Below are 18387 nucleotides of genomic sequence, written 5' to 3'. Positions count from 1 at the left end.
GAATGAATAAGAGTTTATTTTGGATCTTGTGAAAAGATTTTTTAGGGTGGACTACATAGCAAACCCTTAGGCGCCATTTAGTTACTTAGAAATAGGCATCCTGAGACACCTCTCCCGGAATTGGTACCTCCTAAAATTGTCATCTCCAAATTATAAGCACTTGTTGTTTGATTACCATGTGGTAAGAAACCCAGAAGATTCTTGTCCACTGTTTGAATTGTTTGGAAGATGTGTCTTCCAGAAATTATATAATACAATATTATATAATATCATAATATTTAATAATAATATAATATAAAATTATAATATTCTAATATCATAATTATATGTAATAATTCCAATAACTATATTATAATAATTATATAATTATATATGAAAAAATATATAAATAAACTATTTATTGTAAGTATAAGGAAATCACAATCACTCTTCTCCTTCAGGTTTCAAATCAGGTCATTGCAAGAGTATTTGTGACGAGACTCAATGTCCAGTATATATAATTTTATATAGTTATTACATACAATTAATGTTAAATATATTATTAGATACTAAGTACTATATATGTATTAAACTATAATAATATGAATTCATCATCATCATCATTATAGTCTTTTACCAATTAATTGTGGTCGGCTACATGAATCCTAATCTGCTATTCAGTGCTGTTAAATGCTATACCCTCTGTAAGGCCATAAGTCCCTATATCTTTTCGGACTACTTCTAACCACGTCCTTTCGGGCCTACCCCTTGCCCATTTCAGTCCTTTCACTTGAACTAACTCGCACCTCTTAATTGGTGTAGTAGTTGATCGACACCACACCTGGCCAGCCTACCTAAGTCTAATCTCTCTCATCTTATCTCTTATTGGTGTCACACATAAATTCTATGGAATGGATTCATTTCGAATTCAATCTCTTTTTGTCATGATCTCAACATCTTCATCTCCGCTACACTCATTCTATTGGTACATTTTTTTTTTTCGGCCGCAACATTCCGCTCCATAGAGCAAAGCTGGTCTCACAGTTGTCTTACAGAACTTGCCCTTCAGCTTCATTAGTATGTGACGATCACATAAAATTCCAATTACACATCTCACGTTGCCTACCCAACTCTAATTTGGAATACAACATCTTCCTCAATCTCTCCATTTTTCTGGATTATGGACCCAAGATATCAAAAGTGCATTGCTTTTTGTATTACTTGGCTGTCGATCTTAACTACTTCCTCACCCCTACTCCTATTATTACTAAACTTAATTATTATATGTAATATATATTAATATGAAATCATATAATATTATATGAACTTAGGGTATGTTTGACAACCCCACAATATCCTGATATTTCAGGATATTCTAGAATCCATAATAATCTTGATCTTAAAAGATATTGAAAGGGCTTGTGACTTGTTTGATTGTAAAAAACAGTACGGTTTAAAATCTTAATAACTGTCAATTATCAGGATCCCACAAAATTCAAATCTGACTTAAATTTTGTAGGATTCAATTCTTCCATCATTTTTTTTGTCTACTTCACACCCACTCGTGTGAACCCATAAAACCCCCCCCATCTTTGAGACTCCTCTCTCACCCTCACTCTCTTGTCTTTCCAAACCCTATCCCCAAAAGCGTTAAGACCACTTCATTCTTCGTAATAAAATTCTCTCTATATAGGATGTTGAATGCTAAGTCCTATCAAGAGATAGTTTTAGAAAGAGAAAGTCAGAAGGGGGAAATCTTTGAGCCTCCTCTGCATAACCATTCACATCTTGTCAAGGTTTCTCTCTTTAACTTGAACCGATGCTCTCCTCCTCATTCCCAACAAAACCCATGTCCATCTTGTTAAGGTTTTTCTCTCTAACTCCAAGTCACTTCTTTTTATATCTTCTCTCACCATTTTCATTGACAATTTTTGTAACTTCAACTTAGATACGGAGCTATTCATTACTCTTGGAGTCCTCTTGTGAATTCTCGTTGTTAACCGTAGATTTTAAGTTGATTTCACTTCAAGATCTGAAGGTTGTAAATCACATATTTTGTATTGGGATTTCATCTCTCTCTCTTTTATTTTTTGTTTTAAACTGATTACTCTTTCATGACGCTTGAGCAGTCTAGTTCTCATCAACTAATTAACTAGATTGATTACGCACACAGATGGCAAAACTTATTGTCCACACTTTGGAAATAATTATTCTCTTGAATACCATACAATTCCATATTATCAAAACTTGCACAGAACTAATCTCTCTAACTTGAACAGAAATAATCTCTCTCTCTCTGATTTTTTTATTTTAGACTGATTACTCTTACATGAGGCTCATTACAGACTAATTTTCATCACTCATGCAACAATTGGCAATCTTCGTTAAGTTTGATTTTGATATAAATTGACTAGGATGAGCCAGAATAGACTGGAAAATTTTATCAGGAAGACATCGTAATAACACGCATAAATAGAAATAGGCTTGATGAATTCTCAAGTTTATGTTCACAATGTGCCTCTAGAAATGGTATAAAGGAACAATCAAACAAGTAAAAAAACGTATATATTAAGATAGTACATAGTCCAATTAAGTAAAAACCAAGCAATATGTTTATTCAAAATTTTAAATATATGAATATTTAAATTATCTTTTGTCAAACATACTCATGCTTATTGTATGTAATAATATGAAATCATATGGTATTATAAATGATATTATATGTATTATAATATTAAATCTTAGTTATTGTATGTAATATATACTAATTATATGTTCTAATAAATACAATGACTAAACTTAATTATATTAAATCTTATTATAATAAATAGTATTATAATTTAATATAATAATATTAATTCTTAATTAGTGTATGTAATACTAAACATAATTATTGTATAGTATAGCATTATAAATTGTATTATATGTGTTGATAGTGTATTACAATGTTATATCAAATATAAAATTCAATTATAATATATTATATATAATTTGCATAATAATGTATAATATTGTAACATATATAATATAATATTGGAGTATAATTGTAATGATATACATATTATAATTGCAATAAATTATACATTACTATATATAAATAATTTGCATGTTATAATAAATACATTACACTATAATATATAAATATTCTAGATTATATAAGCAATAATACATAATATTATAGTATATAATATAATATTATAATACATTTTTAATTATTTATGTATAAGTAATAATAGGATTAAATCCAATGAGACCATTTATCTATTATACAAGGATGTCACGATTATTTATAACTATCCAAAGTGAAATTTGATAGCTTGAGTATGTCACAAAGTTCGAAAAATTTTCTTTTGAACTTTTTGTTTGGTCAATGGAATAAATGCAACCACCCAATTTCACATCAAAAAAGGTAAGATTAAATGTGACCACTTTGTTCGAAAGATAAACGGTCTCATTGTATAATTTTCCATAATATATATTATATATTTTATAATATAAAAGCTACTTATAGAGTAATAAATAATTAATTATAGTTATTATTATTATTATAAGGGTGCATTTTGTATAGAGTCGAGGCTCTATACAATTAAAATAACGCACACCTTCAAATAGTGTTCAGAAATATGGATTCAATACTAGAAATGTTTGCGATAGCCTTAAAACATATTTTCATATTTAATTATGAAATTTAAAGCTTAAAAACTAGTATAGATCGAACAGATCAATGAAAAGATGAAAATCTAGATAATCAATGGTCCAAAAGTACGTTACAAGATGCATTATTTCTAAAACTTGAAATCTATTTTTTCCCAATGCCCATGCATCTTGTTGTCGTGATGATCAATTTGAGGATATTTTGGCATCAAAACAACCTCTTCTAATGTATTTTTTTAGGTGCGCTCTAATTTGATTGTTTAGAGCCTCGGCTCTCTATAAACTTTTCCCTTGTTATAAGCATTATAATTATTTCACATAATAAGCGTCAGCTATATATTAATAGGAAATTATATACGTTATACATAATAATTATGATTATAATATCTTATATCATAATTTAATATTTCTATTATAATGCAAATTAATTTTATATATTACAACATAAAATTAATTGTAGCTATATATATATATATATAGATATAATGGTGCGGTTTCCATAGAGCCTAGACTCTAAACAATCAAATTAGAACTTACCTTCAAATAGTGTCTAGAAATGTGGTTTCTGGAAATCTTTGTGATAGCCTTAAAATATATTTTCATCTGTACTTATAAAGTTTACAACTTCAAAAATAGTGTAGATAGATAGATCTATGAAACTTGAAAATCTTGAAAATTGATGGCCCAAAAATTCATTACAAAATACACTATTTCCATAATTGCTAATTAGCTATTAGATGTCAAATCGGATGGCTTAGGGCATGTCATCAAGTTTAAGAAAACTGTTTTGAACTTTGAGTCTCAATCAACCCAAAATATGTATTTCACTTATTTTGGTAGAAATTAACATTTCTACACAAAAGATGAAAATTGGCCGCTATGCAGAGATGGGACTCCCCCTTGGGCATCAAAACAGCATTCCCAGGCTGTTTTCATGAAAATGTGCCTCCCAAAGAACCAAACGGCCCCTTTAAGATGGTCTAGTAGTACAGTCTCTCATATATATATATATATATATATATATATATATTAAATCTTTTTCTTTCTAATTTATTCAATTTCTTTTCCCTTCACTCATGAAAGCCTTATATCTTGTACAGAGGAAAACACGCTGAAGTGTACACAAGCATCATGAATCGTATACGGATTGGGATGGTGACTCGTCTCCACCGTCCAACTGATGCGTGTGATGGAGGATGATCTGCACATGTAAATTAAATTATAGGTGCACTGTGAATATTGCATGACCCCAAATCTAAGATAGAATTGGGTGTGGTTGGTATAAAACCGAGGCTCCAAGTATAAAGCCCAAGCTCTAAACAATCAAATTATAGCTCCCTTTAAAATAGTGTCGAGAATTGTAGTTTCATTATTGAAAATTTTTGTGATAGCTTTGAAATATATTTTTACCTTTAATTATAAAATTTAAAGTTTCAAAAAATATTGTAGATTGAGCAGGTCTATGAAAATTTGAAAATCTTGAAAATTGACAGTCCAAAAATACGTTAAAACTTGAAATCCAGTTTTTCTCGTGTCCATGTATCTTGATGTCGAGATGATCAATTTGGAAATATTTAGGATTCAAACCAACCTCTAGTAATGTTATGTTTTTTGGTAGGCTCTAATTTGAATGTTTAGAGGACAGGCTCTATATAAACTTTTTCCATTACATTAACATTTTCACATTAAATTGTGGGTCACAACTTTGTCTCTCTCTTCATTTGTCAAGGACGGATTTGCAGTCAGAGTATATCCGCATATTTTATGTAAATAAAAAGATAGGAGGATTCACATAACTTGCAATTTAATTTTCTAATAGGTCTGGTTTCTATAAGGGTGCAACTTTAAACAATCCAATTAAGGTGCACCTTCAAATTTTATAATTTTGGTGTAAAACATGATTAGGGTTATTGAAAAATCTATATTCATATCTAATTATAAATTTTTGAACTTCAAAAATTGTTAAAATTAAGTAGATCTATAAACATATGAAAATCTTGAAAGTGAACGGTCTAGATAAGGTGTTGCAAGTTGCACTATTTATGTGACTCAAAATATAGATATATATATATATATATATATATATATATATATATATATATATATATATATATATATATATATATATATATATATATATATATATATACCATATTCATACATTTCGATGTCAAGATGATCAATTAGAGGGTTTTAAACATTGAAACAACATTTTCTGATGGATTTTTTAGGTGCATCTTTAATTCTACATTTTAAGGTTGCAACCTTATATAAACTTTTCCTTTTCTAATTTCTCACAATTTTCCTTTTTTCATTGTGGCTTTTTACTTCCACTTAATTTTTTATTTATGATTCTACCTTAAACCTCGCATATTAGTCCAAATTCAAAATTTAGGTATTAGTATGACGAAATGTGCCAATAAGATCCTTTACCCTTGGGTATAAAAAGGTCATAGTGATCCTTAGCCGCTAGATGTAAAATTAGATGGTTAAGGCGAGATAACATTTGTGCTCAAAGACTTGGAGTAAAACTTATTATCTAAACTTTGTATCAGTTTCCTACCCACTTGATTCACGTCTGATGGCCCTAGCCATTGTGACTTTCTTTTACTGATTTGTCATTCTCATGGTATATAAACCTCACCACCACTTCCGTTCTCTTTGATTACGCTTCCCCAACCTCTAGCTTTCTGGTAGCGGTCACCTACCAGAAAGAAAGAAATATCAAAGAGAAGAAAAGGAGAAAGGTCACTTTTCACATTCAAGAGTGCAAGCTTCTTCACCTATTATGTGCATTATTCCTCTACTTTGAAGTTTTAACCTAAAAGTAGAGAGCCTTAACCAGCAGAAGTGGAAAATAAGAAAGAGTACATGGAGTAGAGTTTTAGCTCATCCCCATCTATTGTGGAAATTTCTGTTCTACAAAATCAGGGGGTAGTTAGGTGTCATGCCCTTGTCTTCCTTCAAAAGGATTAAAGGGGTGGTGGGGCAGGTAACAAGTCAAGTCAATTGCATCTCACCCCTCTCTCTTCCCCCAAAACCCCCATTTTTTTTTTTTTTTATTTAAAATGATCAAGAGGGACAGATCAAAATAGAAATAGATGAGCAAGGCAAAGACTTTTTGAAATTTCTCGGTGGAAATGGAAATGGGGACCTAGTGTTACAATAGCGAAATTACCAGCTAATCAACCCCAAGCCAATTCATTGGATCCACTAACACTGGTGAACTCTCAATTGTGGATGGAAATGAGACTGTAAATTTTGAAGAAAGAACTATATAAAGAGAAAAGCATAACAAAGAAAGTACTCCACTGTCCAACTTCAAGCGCAGTGCTCTAGTTCCATTCTTCAATTGTGAAAACAATGGCTAGGAGTGATGTAGATGTGTGTTCCATTGTCTTTTTCTTCTTTATTTTGCATTGTGCTGCTTCCCACCAGCGACATAGTGTGCACAAACCTTGTAAGAGATTGATATTCTACTTCCACGACATCATCTACGACGGAACGAATGCGCAAAATGCGACTGCTACACTAGTTGGGGCACCACAGGGTGCTAACCTTACTAAGCTCACAGGAAACAACCACTTCGGAGACTTGGCAGTCTTTGATGACCCAATAACTCTAGACAACAACCTTCACTCACCTCCAGTGGGTCGAGCACAAGGCATGTACTTTTATGACAAGAAAGAATTTTACACAGCGTGGCTAGGGTTCAGCTTTGTCCTCAATTCAACAAACTACTTGGGGACACTTAACTTCATCGGTGCCGATCCCTTACTGCAAACGACCCGTGACATATCAGTGGTGGGTGGCACCGGTGACTTCTTCATGGCTAGAGGGGTGGCAACTATAAGTACAGATGCATACGAGGGAGAGGTTTACTTTCGACTCAAAGTGAACATAAAATTATACGAATGTTACTAGTCTCTAAGGCTTTTATACTTCTTTTCTATATACATATGATCTAAGGAGTGCTTTTTTTCTCATAAAACTCAAAATAAGGTTTGCGCTTCTTCCCCTGTGAAGTTGCTTTGAAACGTCAGCCTATGTAATGTGGAAGTGTCTTATGTCTACCATCATTGAAAGCTCACAGAGTTGAGTCTTGTGGATGTGCTTTGAAATTTTTGTAATGTGGAAGTGTATTATGTCTATTGTCTTTGAAATATCATGGAATTGTGAGACCTGTGGTGTGATTTGAAGTTTCCTATTATTTTGCTAGTTTTCCTTGTTCAAATTTTGTTTTTTCCATGATTTTCACAAGAAAGGAGTATTATTAACCCCTCAAACTCTCATACATTCTGACTTCAATATTTGTCATTGTGCCTACGACTACTATTAACGTCATTGATAACTACGGCCAAGCCTAACAAATATAAATTGGGATGCTACACTCTAAGATTATTTACTTTTACTACATAAAGGTGACAAATTATTTTTTGCAATTTAATGTGAAATCAAACAAAATGAGTGTGTTCTTACATTCGAGACGTTTTTGTTTTTTACTTTGAGCCCAGTTAATGGCATATCCCAACAACCCTATTTTATATTTAACTATTAGCAATGGTTGTGATCTCCTTATACAAAAATAAATAGTCTCATTGTACATATTTTCATAAAAATTAAGTTTCAAAGTTAATAAAAATTCATAATTTCCTTCTGCAATCTAAAACGAAATAGTAAATAGATATGGAAATGGGAATTTTGAGCCACTTAAGATGATGAAAAGTATAAAATAGAACCATATGCTATCCATACAAGAAGTTCACAATCATTAGATGTGAAAATCGGTCGTCGGAGTTGCGTCTCCAATTGTGCTCAAATTCATAAAAATAAATTCTCAAATTTTGTCACAAACCCCTAGCGACCTGATTTAATATGTAATGATTAAGTTCCTTGATAACCTTTGTATATATTAAATAATAAATTGGAAATACATAGAATGAGATCATTTATTTTGCTATAAAGAAATCACAATCATTATTGACAATTAGATGTGAAATCCGGTGGTTGGAAGTGTGTCATTCATTGTGCACAGATTCCAAAATAAAATTTATTGAATAGTTTGACATCAATTTGTCAGATTCATATCCAATCGCTAAGAATCATGAGATTTCCTTCTATCAAAAGTGAATTATCTTATAATATACAATCCCAAAAAAACAAGTATACAACGTACAATCCCTAAGATGTTTAGGCAGCACAACAACCATGTTTCCCATTTCTAACCAACAACATGCCGAAAATAAAAGGTAAAGAACATTATAATAAAGGCAAGAACTCAATATCTAAATTCTAAGGACACATGTTTGTACTTCAGTATACATAATTTACCATCCTTTCCAAATGATTCGTTTGTTTTCTCATAATTACGTGTGTTTAAGCTTTATCTAATCTCAACTTGAGGCTTCGGTAGGAATGAAACTACAAACTTCATGGTATGGCACCCTTCCATCCGGTCCTAGGGGTTGAGGCTACCATGTGTCTAAAGGCATGCTTGATTTGTGGAACATGTGGCTTTGGAAACCATGTCATCCAGGGAAGGGCAGACCCCAAGTTCGTTGGTCTCCTGTAGAACTAGCAGTATCCACATTTTAGTCTTAAATGTAAGGCAAGTAAATACTGCGGTATCCATTTTACTGTAAAACATCCCATTATCAAATAGAGAAGTCCTACAATACAAGAATGGATTGGAGCCTTGGTGGTAGTTCCATCGTCCCTCATGGACAAAATCTTGGATTCCATTATCACTAAACGATAGGGGCCCAAATCCCCGATGGCTTACCCCTTTAATGCTAGGTTCCATTTGGGCCCGACTTTGAGTCCCATGCGGTTCTCATTGTTGTTGTGAGATGCAAATTACCCAAAAAAAAAAAAGAGCTACAATACTAAAAGACCGGATTTCCAAAACTGCATCCTCCATACATCAAACATGCCCGAAGTATTAAGTGTGTATTTCTTCAATGAACAATGGGGGTCATTTTTAATTTTTTTGGGTAGATCATTGGGGGGTACACGCCCCTACCTGTTTTTAGAAATAGATTGTACTTTTCAAATGTGTAAGTGGGTTGGAAACTTAGACCACTAGCTGAGGCTTAGCTGAGGCTTTAGTGGTACTACCACCATGACCTCAACCCCATTCCCAAATTATTTTTAAAAAAGAGTAGTGGTCCATATTAGAAAAGGTTGTTTTGATGCCCAAATATCCTCAAATTGATCATCTCGACATCAAGATGCATAGACATGAGAAAAAAATAGATTTCAAGTGATGGCAATAGTGTATCTTGTAATGCATTTCAGACCGTCAATTTTAAAAAAAATTCACGTTTTCATAGATATGCTCGATCTACACTATTTTTAACACTTTAAATTTTATAATTAAAAGTGAAAAAATATTTGAAGGCTATCAGAAAGATTTTCAATATTGAAACCATATTTCTCGATACTATTTGAAGGTGGGCTTTACTTTGATTGTTTAGAGCCCCGGCTCTATACAAAACCGTACCTTTTCCTTTTTATGGAAAACTGGGTGATTAAAAAGTGCAAAATCATATTATATTAACATCTAAATCACAAAAATCTGATACACAAACAATATAGCGTCCCCATTAAGTAGGTAGATAATGGAAGCGTGCGAAAGTTTCATTCAATGATTCAAATCTGACAGAAAAAATATGCTAGGCCAGGGTTTAACATAGAAATTCAATTTCATTTCTATACCAATTGGATGGATAATGAATTTTTCTTTAATTGTTTTATGCCGCACATAGGTGCCCCTAAATATATATATATATATATATACTCTAAAAATAAAATTTACCAAATAAACCTTAAAACATACAGGGTTATTTGGTCAATTATTTTGCAAACTATTTTTTTCGGGTAGTTGTCAGATTCGCTTTGGATCTTTTTCGGTTTGGTGAGAAAAATGAAGCAATTCGGTGTTTCATCCAATTTAGGGGAAGACTTCATAGAATTTTTTTTTCTTTTTAATGTAAATAAATTAGATATTTATATATAAAATATATAAAAATTAATGAAAAAATTAAAAATAAATTTTTTAAAAAATTTAAAAATATTTAAAAATTACTTTTATATAGGTATTTATTTTCTGACTAAAGCGGCCCGAAGCTTCGGCCGAAGCAAACCCGAATCTGACCGAACCAGCTTGAAGCGGCCCGAATTTGACCAAAGCAACAATACCACACTTCTCTTTGCTTTGGTTTATGTTTAAAAACCGAAGGCTTTCGCCTCTTTGGCCAAAGTGAAGCGAAATTGATAACACTGGGTAAGAGGACCTACAAAAACTGTCTCACCAAAAATATGTTGATGTATTGCCCCAAGGAGGTGGCCATAAACTATACTAAAAACCTTAAGAAATTAAAGGGGACTCAAGTTGGGCAGGCAATGGATCTAGGACCTGAAGTATCGGGTCTGGGTATGGGTCCAAGAATTGGACCCGGGGGACTGGGTCTAGGTCCAAATATTGGAACCGAGCACTATTGGGGTCCGGGTCCATGTTGATCCCGACTCGAAGAGTATTATTATACAAATAATATTTAATTTATAATATTTTTAATAGTATTTAATTAATATTTTAAGAAATATAACTATATATTTTCAATTATAATATTTAAATAATATATGTATATATTTAACATAACATTTAAATATATATTTCTTTTAGTTTTTGGTCGAGCCTGTCAGCTCCGGTTCCAGATCCGGCCAAACCTGACCCAACCCAACCCGACCCGACCCGACCCATGTCCACTCATAGATTCATGATAAAAAGGAAGAAAATGAATAGTATAATAACCGATGAAAGAAATTTGGATGGGTGTCAAAACTACGAGAGTGGACTTAGTTTGATATATGAGATAAAATGAAGCAAAACGACTAGATTTGACTTAGATTGTTGGTTTTGTGGACTAAACGTCGTAGATTTAACATTTCTATAGGAAAATTTGGGAGTTTTAGGGTAAGATCAAGAGATCGTAGGCTTATATCTAATTTCCAGATATGAGGTTCCTAGAGTTAGATTTGAGGTTCCAATGGCTGGATTTGGTACGGGACCTAGATCTTGGGTTCTTGAGATTCTAGTTGTATGCTCTAATTTCATAGGGTAGTACTGGGTTTAGATCTAAGGTTCCTAGAGTTAGATTTGCAATGGGGAACTAGATCTATGGTTTTTTTGATATGAGATTTAGGGTTCCTGGCATTATGGTTGAGAATATACCCCGTTTGGATCCGAAACCCGATTTTGGATCCGCTCTTGATCTGGGTATGGATTTGATCTAGATGAAAATTTTGGATCCGAATGGTATTTCGGATCGGATTGGATCAAGGCACAGTTGGATCCAATCGGGATCCGACCCAGTTTTTAGTATAATATATATTATTTTGGAAAAAAATTTCATGCGGGTTGGACCGTATTTCTACAGTATGCAGTCCAGATCCATCATAGAGATGAATGTAAATAGGTGGTGCATCTAAAAACAAATGCAACTAACAGTCCAAATATATTCTTAATATAATTATTATTTCTAGTTTCCAATTTTTTTATATTTTTCATGTCCATGATCTCTATGTTAAAATATATTCTCTAAAAATTAGGATCAAATGATATTTAAAAATTACTATTTATTACGAAGCCTGCATTTCAACAATATGCAGGAAGACCGCATAGAAACCGTCATATGAGAAATTATATAATGAGACCATTTGCCTTTGGTACAAAATGGTCACAATTAATCTTGACCATTATATGTAGGCCGCTGCATTTATTTCATTGACCAAGCTCAAAGTTCAAAATAAATTTTCTCGAACTTGGTGACATATTCAAGCTATCAGAATTCACATCGGATGATTATAAATAACGATTACCTCCCTGTTGCAAAGATAAATAGTTTTATTGTATACAATCCCTTTACATATATACATATATGTTATATAGTATTTTTTGTTATATGTTATTTTATAGACAATATTATATAAAATAATTTTTTTGGATCTGAATGGGGCTGGTTTTGAATGTTCTAGATCCGAAGAGATTCAGATCCAAATCCCATGTAACTTTTTGGATCCAAATCTGGATCTTGGTGGATTTGGATGCGATCCGACTCATTCTGAATCCTATCTAGCGTAAGATCTAGGTTCTATGGTGTCACGACCCCGTCCCCTGACCCCTACTATACATGCCGGAAGGCAACATAATGTGGGACCACGACTACAGATAGCGAATGCCACTCAGGTGGGAGTGCGCTCAATGCTCTTTAGAAGGCGGAATCAAAGCAAACCACGAAAGAAAGAAAAAACCATACACAAAGGTATAAGAACTAGACAAAAGTAAAACCAACTTATCTATATACAGGTTCCAAAATTTATATTTACAATCATGTCCAAGGCTCTACAGGCCCGACCACAAAATACAATACTTTAAACAAAACAACAAAGTAGCCACCGTCAAAAGACACCTACTATAAAGATAAGTCCTTTCTTGCCAAGCTTGAATCTTCAACCTCCAGCCACGAGTGCTCAGACCCCCGCTCTAAAAAACCGTAGGTTATTATGCTACATAGAGAAAGTCAAAGGGATGAGCTATAAAGCACAGTAAGCAGATCAACACCATGTGTTTTGGCCTATACAATGATATTCATAAACATTGCCCAAAATTCATGTAGGTGTTGCAACATGGAGCCATGTATCAAAGTTCTTTAGCAGTGGTGGAAGAAGTATAGATTAGATGTCAGAATGTCACACATCGTATGAGCTAACCATCTGCCACATCTTTTCATCTAAATAATAGATCAGTAATGTAAGCAAAACACATAGTGCTTACAAGCAATCCTAGCCCGAAGTAGAAGTGAAGTCAATCCTGTTACTTGGGACTTATATCCGGACTCAAGAGAGAAGACAATGACAAATGGATGACCCATTTCGTAATGTCTTCACACACACACACATATACACACACAATCCCTTGCGCGCTTTGGGGCTTTTGATAAGCTGTGGCCATGCAAGACATGACCCTCTCATTATGCCTTTCAAGCGAGAGGATGTTACACTACCAATGGGTGACCTACCGCGACCCTCCCAGATATTCACATTCACATCCTATCTGCTGTCCTATCATGGGGAGTTAGGGAAGATCTTAACTATTGGCATAACTTTCTTATTATATCAGAACATATTGTACTACCAACGGATTACCCGTTGCATAGTGCCTTATACAAAATCATAGTCTCATATCACACTACCAATGGATGTCTCATTGAGTAGTGCTTCAAATTAAAGTCTTATTATATCAGATCCCTACTACCAATGGGTGTCCTATTACATAGTGGTTCATATTACAGTCTTATCATATCGTATGCATAACTCATACGCATTCACTCAGGCCCAAGCACATCTTATTACAATTATTCAAGAGTTCATGAGTATTCACAATATCATAAGCATGCATATTCAATACTTCATAACATAACATGATTTTTAGTATGAAGGCCTCTTAGATAATTTAGCTTAATTTCCATTCCATTGGGGATTTTAGTCATGGTTCCAAAAACCAGCTTGAAAATAAACTCATCCACCTTTCTTTTAGAAGTGGTTTAGCCTTATTCAAAAACATATAGGTCAGTACACAATCTTTCATAAAACATATAACAGTTTTAGAATTTACTGCCACTCACATCAGTGACATATATATACAAACAGAGGCATCATTCTCAATCCATATGGAATTTCAACATGATTCCAACACCAACTATTAATTAGACACATCTATTTATAAGTGATTTGAAGTCACTTGGACATCATTTGATTAGTCAAAAGTTCAGTACAAAATGAGCAACATTCTTGACAATTGTTGCAACTGATAAGAATGATATATTTATACAAACAAATGCATAACTTCCAAATTATGAGGAATTTCGATATAGTTTCAAAACCAAATTTGAAGTAGACACATCCATATTTCATTTAAAAGTAGTTTGAAGTCATTTGGACACCATTTGGTCAGTTAAAAGTTCACTACCAAAGCATATATGGTCACTGGGAATTCACAGTAAAGTTTTGCCTCACCTTATAGAATAATCAATAACTTCCAAACTAGAACGGATATTAACACAAAACCTTTTTCATCTTAATTTAGCCATATAGGGGTACTCGTCCACAAATTTTCAAGACCAACATTGTTATTTTCACTACTAAATTCATCATGCCAAGGAGGACCACAATTTTGTAATAACAGTACACAAACAACACAATTTCACTAGAATGCAGCCATATTCTTATCAAAATCACACTTATAATTTTCTTAATTTTCGTGCTTTAATCAAAATTATGGAAACATAAGTATTAGATCTACTTACATGTGCTCCAATGTGTCCCAAAATCCCCCACACAGTCAAGTCCCAAGCTCTTCAACAATGGATCCAAGGGGTGGCAACTCTCAGTGTTGAGAAACCTCAAGAGTGAGAGGAAAAATGAAGGCTTGGCAAAGGAGCGAAGGGGTTCAAGTAGACCAAGAGGGGAAGGTGGCAGCTCGAATTTGCCAAGTGGCGCTCACAATGTCATGCAATTGAACAAGTGGCATGCAAGACAAACAAGTGGCACCTAGGGGCATGCATGGGCTTGGTAGTGTCACGCATGGCGGCACTCTCTTTCCTTGTCGCACATGGAGGCTTCTCTTCTTACTGCCGTGTGCGTTCTCTTCTTCAATCTCTTACTGCCGCGCACCGTGGCGCTTCTTTTCTCCTCTCTCTTTGCGTTGCATACTATGGAATCCTACAATTAGGTCTAATGGTGGGTTCATCTGAGTGAGGACAATCTATGGTTGATCCAGGGGTCTAATTCTAGGGTTCGAGTTTTTTGAAAATCAGTGAAAAAAATGCTTAAAAAAATTGTTGACATGGGCTATGGGATCTCGTCTATGCGTTAGTGGCTGTGTTCTGTTTTATGGTATTCTGGTGGGGCGGGGGGATGTTGAGGGGCTATTTTATAGGCCAATGCCTAGGACCCCAAATTGGGAATGGACAACTTAGATCGAAAGATCTAAGTTTGAGGAACTTGAGATCACACCACGAGGCACTCTCATATTGAGACCACATACAGCCACAGTGAGGTCGCATGCAGCTAACAATTGGTTGCATGCAATCAACACTTGCCTGGCATGTTCTCCCATGTCTCATGGGCCCACTGTTCAATTGGCATGGAGGGCATTTTTGTCATTTTTTATGGAATCCTCTAGACAACTCACCAAAGTTCTAGAAGCTTCAAAGTGGTACGACAATGTATGGAATCCGCAAGAGGATAAGATTAGTATCCATTAGTCTGCATGTGGCCTACAATAAGCCGCATGCAGTCCACTATAATCCTCATGCACCCTACCAATTTCAAGTACTAGCATGCAGCACTATATTGGTCATAACTTTATGAAGTTAGATCCCATTTAGGTAAGACTTTGAGCATTATAAAGGTTTTTTTTTTTGGTATTTCCTTTCTTAGGCAATCATGCGCAATACATGCAAAGAAACTCCGAGATAATGTAGAAAGATAGGAACGTGAATATTAAATACTTGTCATATAGAGGAAAGTGCAGACAAAATAAGGAAGTATATATACATATGAAAGTGCTTTCAATATAAATTGCACATCAGTTGTTCGCATTTACGATTGTATTACCGCTATATATAGTAGTTGTTCTCATTTACCATTGCATTACCGCTATATATAGAAGTGAAAGAACAAAAACCATCGCGTCTTCCTCTCCCTAAAATTCTTTAGTTGGCTGCAGCTATGGATGTAGCAGTTCAGAAATGAATCAATGTAACTATTGACAACCCAAATTCATGAATTTAACTAAATATGACTTTTAACACACATTTCTCCTATGAATAATAACATTAAACAACCATGTTCCAACTACTAAAAGGACATTTTGAATAAAACCTTTTACTTATGTTACAGGGAGGTCACCATCACTCTTGTCAAGTCAAATTTTTTATTAGGTGGTTGTAAGAATGTCATTGACTAAAGCCAAATTCAAAAAAAAAAAAAAAAAAATCTCAAAATTCCTAACACATCCGAAGCCATCTATTTTGACATTTAATCGCTATAAATAAAAGTGACCTTATAATAAAGATTAATGGTCACATAGTATACAATTCCTTTCGAAGATTTTATATACATGAATTGGAACTTTAATTCGTATGTACTACATTCGTGATAGATTCTCTCTTTCTTTTCTTCCTCGATATTCTGTCCAGAGAAAGGCAGATCGCAAGTGCTCCGCAGGTTTTTTTGCCATTGTCCATTTGAACAAGCAAGATGGCTTTTGATCTTCATGTGTGATGTTTTTCAAGGATAAATTTTTTTATGACCATTCATGCATATTGCATTTTATCGCAAATATCATCTTGAGATTAATTATTTACATGCATATCCTGTAGTTGTCTTTTCACCTAGCAGTAACCATCCTCCACAACCACTGAGGTAAAGGTAGGTTGTTATTTATCTTTAGAAGGAAATCCTTTAAAGAGTAGGGACGTTTATTGTAATGGATGGATCTTGTTTGATGAATGAAAAAAATTGTTTGACATGAAAAGTTTCACGTATAGAGAGAACGTGCGTGTTTTATCTTGATTTTCTCTTTTGGTGATTTTCGCTGCTATCACATAGTCAAGACTCGAAATAGGGAAATCATTCTTTTTGTTATTTACAATTTTCAAATCAACTTGTTGTCATGACTGACTGATCAATATGTCTCTGATTCACCCACCATCCAAATCCCATCTAGGGGTGGCAATGGACTGGACCCGAGCCAACCCGTTGCCACCCCTAATTTCCATCAATGAAGATGATTTCCATCCTTCGACACCCAAATGGTCACGATGTTAATGTGCTTATGTACTCCACCGGTCCATCGTTGAACCCTGAGCCTTCAAAGCCCAATCAAACATCATACGAGATAAATCGAGCTTTTTAGTATTGCTACAAAAAGAAACTTGTGAAATCACTTTGGTCTCAAAATCTTGAGAAAGAGGGAAGAGTGATTCAGAAAAATTTCAAAAATAATTTTTTTTCACTATCATATAACCAAGAAGAAAAGGTGGGAAAACCAAAACAATGTACTCAAAGGTCAAGAGAAGTTCCTCTAAACCAGCAAAATGATAATCTCCCAATGTGTATATGCAGCTGCATTGGCACCCATTGAACCATCTGTCCCTTTGTTTTTAGGGTTCTTGAATCCAAATCAAAGATGATATGCCCAGCCAACGGTGGTATGGTCCAATTCAAAAGGTTTGCATTTGTAATGGCTAGCGCCTTAGACTGAACATAGAAAGCCTGTGTAAGAAGAATGCTCTTCAATCCATAGTGGTTTGTCTATCAAAGCTTCATGATGGCCCTAGTTCATCAACCCTCAAGTCCTTGTCCCCCAAAGAGACTTTGGGCTTTGAAGATTTATTGGATGAGGAAGATCTCGAGGAAGATAATGAGTCCTTTGGCTTCTTGCGCTTCAGTTGCTTCGGAATTTTCGGCAATGTCGAAGCTTGCAAGTTTGAGAAAAGCTCAGAAGGCTGTTGAATCATGGGAGTTTGTTGAAAATTTACGAAAAATTTAGGTCAATGATTAAGCCTAAAATATTTTTATAATATAATGATTGCTTGTAATAAGATGAGAAGGTTAAAAAACACAGTTAGCTGATCTGGATCACCCCTCCAAGAACCCGATCTAGATCGGTTTGAGATTGGCCATTCG

At 34.0% G+C, this 18387-nt stretch overlaps 1 protein-coding gene and 1 long non-coding RNA gene across 2 annotated transcripts; one reads left to right on the top strand and one right to left on the bottom strand.

Annotated features, from left to right (window-relative positions):
- The first annotated feature begins 6958 nt into the window (after positions 1-6958).
- LOC18421665 (dirigent protein) lies at positions 6959-7814 on the top strand. The gene has a single exon (XM_006826404.3). It carries the CDS (start codon positions 6997-6999, stop codon positions 7555-7557), a length of 561 nt encoding a protein of 186 aa, XP_006826467.1. The 5' UTR covers positions 6959-6996; the 3' UTR covers positions 7558-7814.
- Positions 7815-12972: 5158 nt separating this feature from the next.
- LOC148783195 (uncharacterized) lies at positions 12973-15649 on the bottom strand. The gene is made up of 2 exons (XR_016050543.1): positions 15000-15649; positions 12973-13200 (listed from the first exon to the last, which is right to left on the bottom strand). It is a non-coding gene; the product is annotated as an uncharacterized LOC148783195 (long non-coding RNA).
- Between the last annotated feature and the right edge of the window lie 2738 nt (positions 15650-18387).

This window comes from Amborella trichopoda, chromosome 2 (genome assembly GCF_054954075.1).
Source record: "Amborella trichopoda isolate Santa Cruz 75 chromosome 2, AtrichopodaSantaCruz75HAP2 v2.0, whole genome shotgun sequence".
Classification (NCBI taxonomy): Eukaryota; Viridiplantae; Streptophyta; class Magnoliopsida; order Amborellales; family Amborellaceae; genus Amborella; species Amborella trichopoda.
The sequence above is the reverse complement of the archived record's forward strand: the minus strand, read 5'-3'. Positions and strand labels throughout refer to the sequence as shown.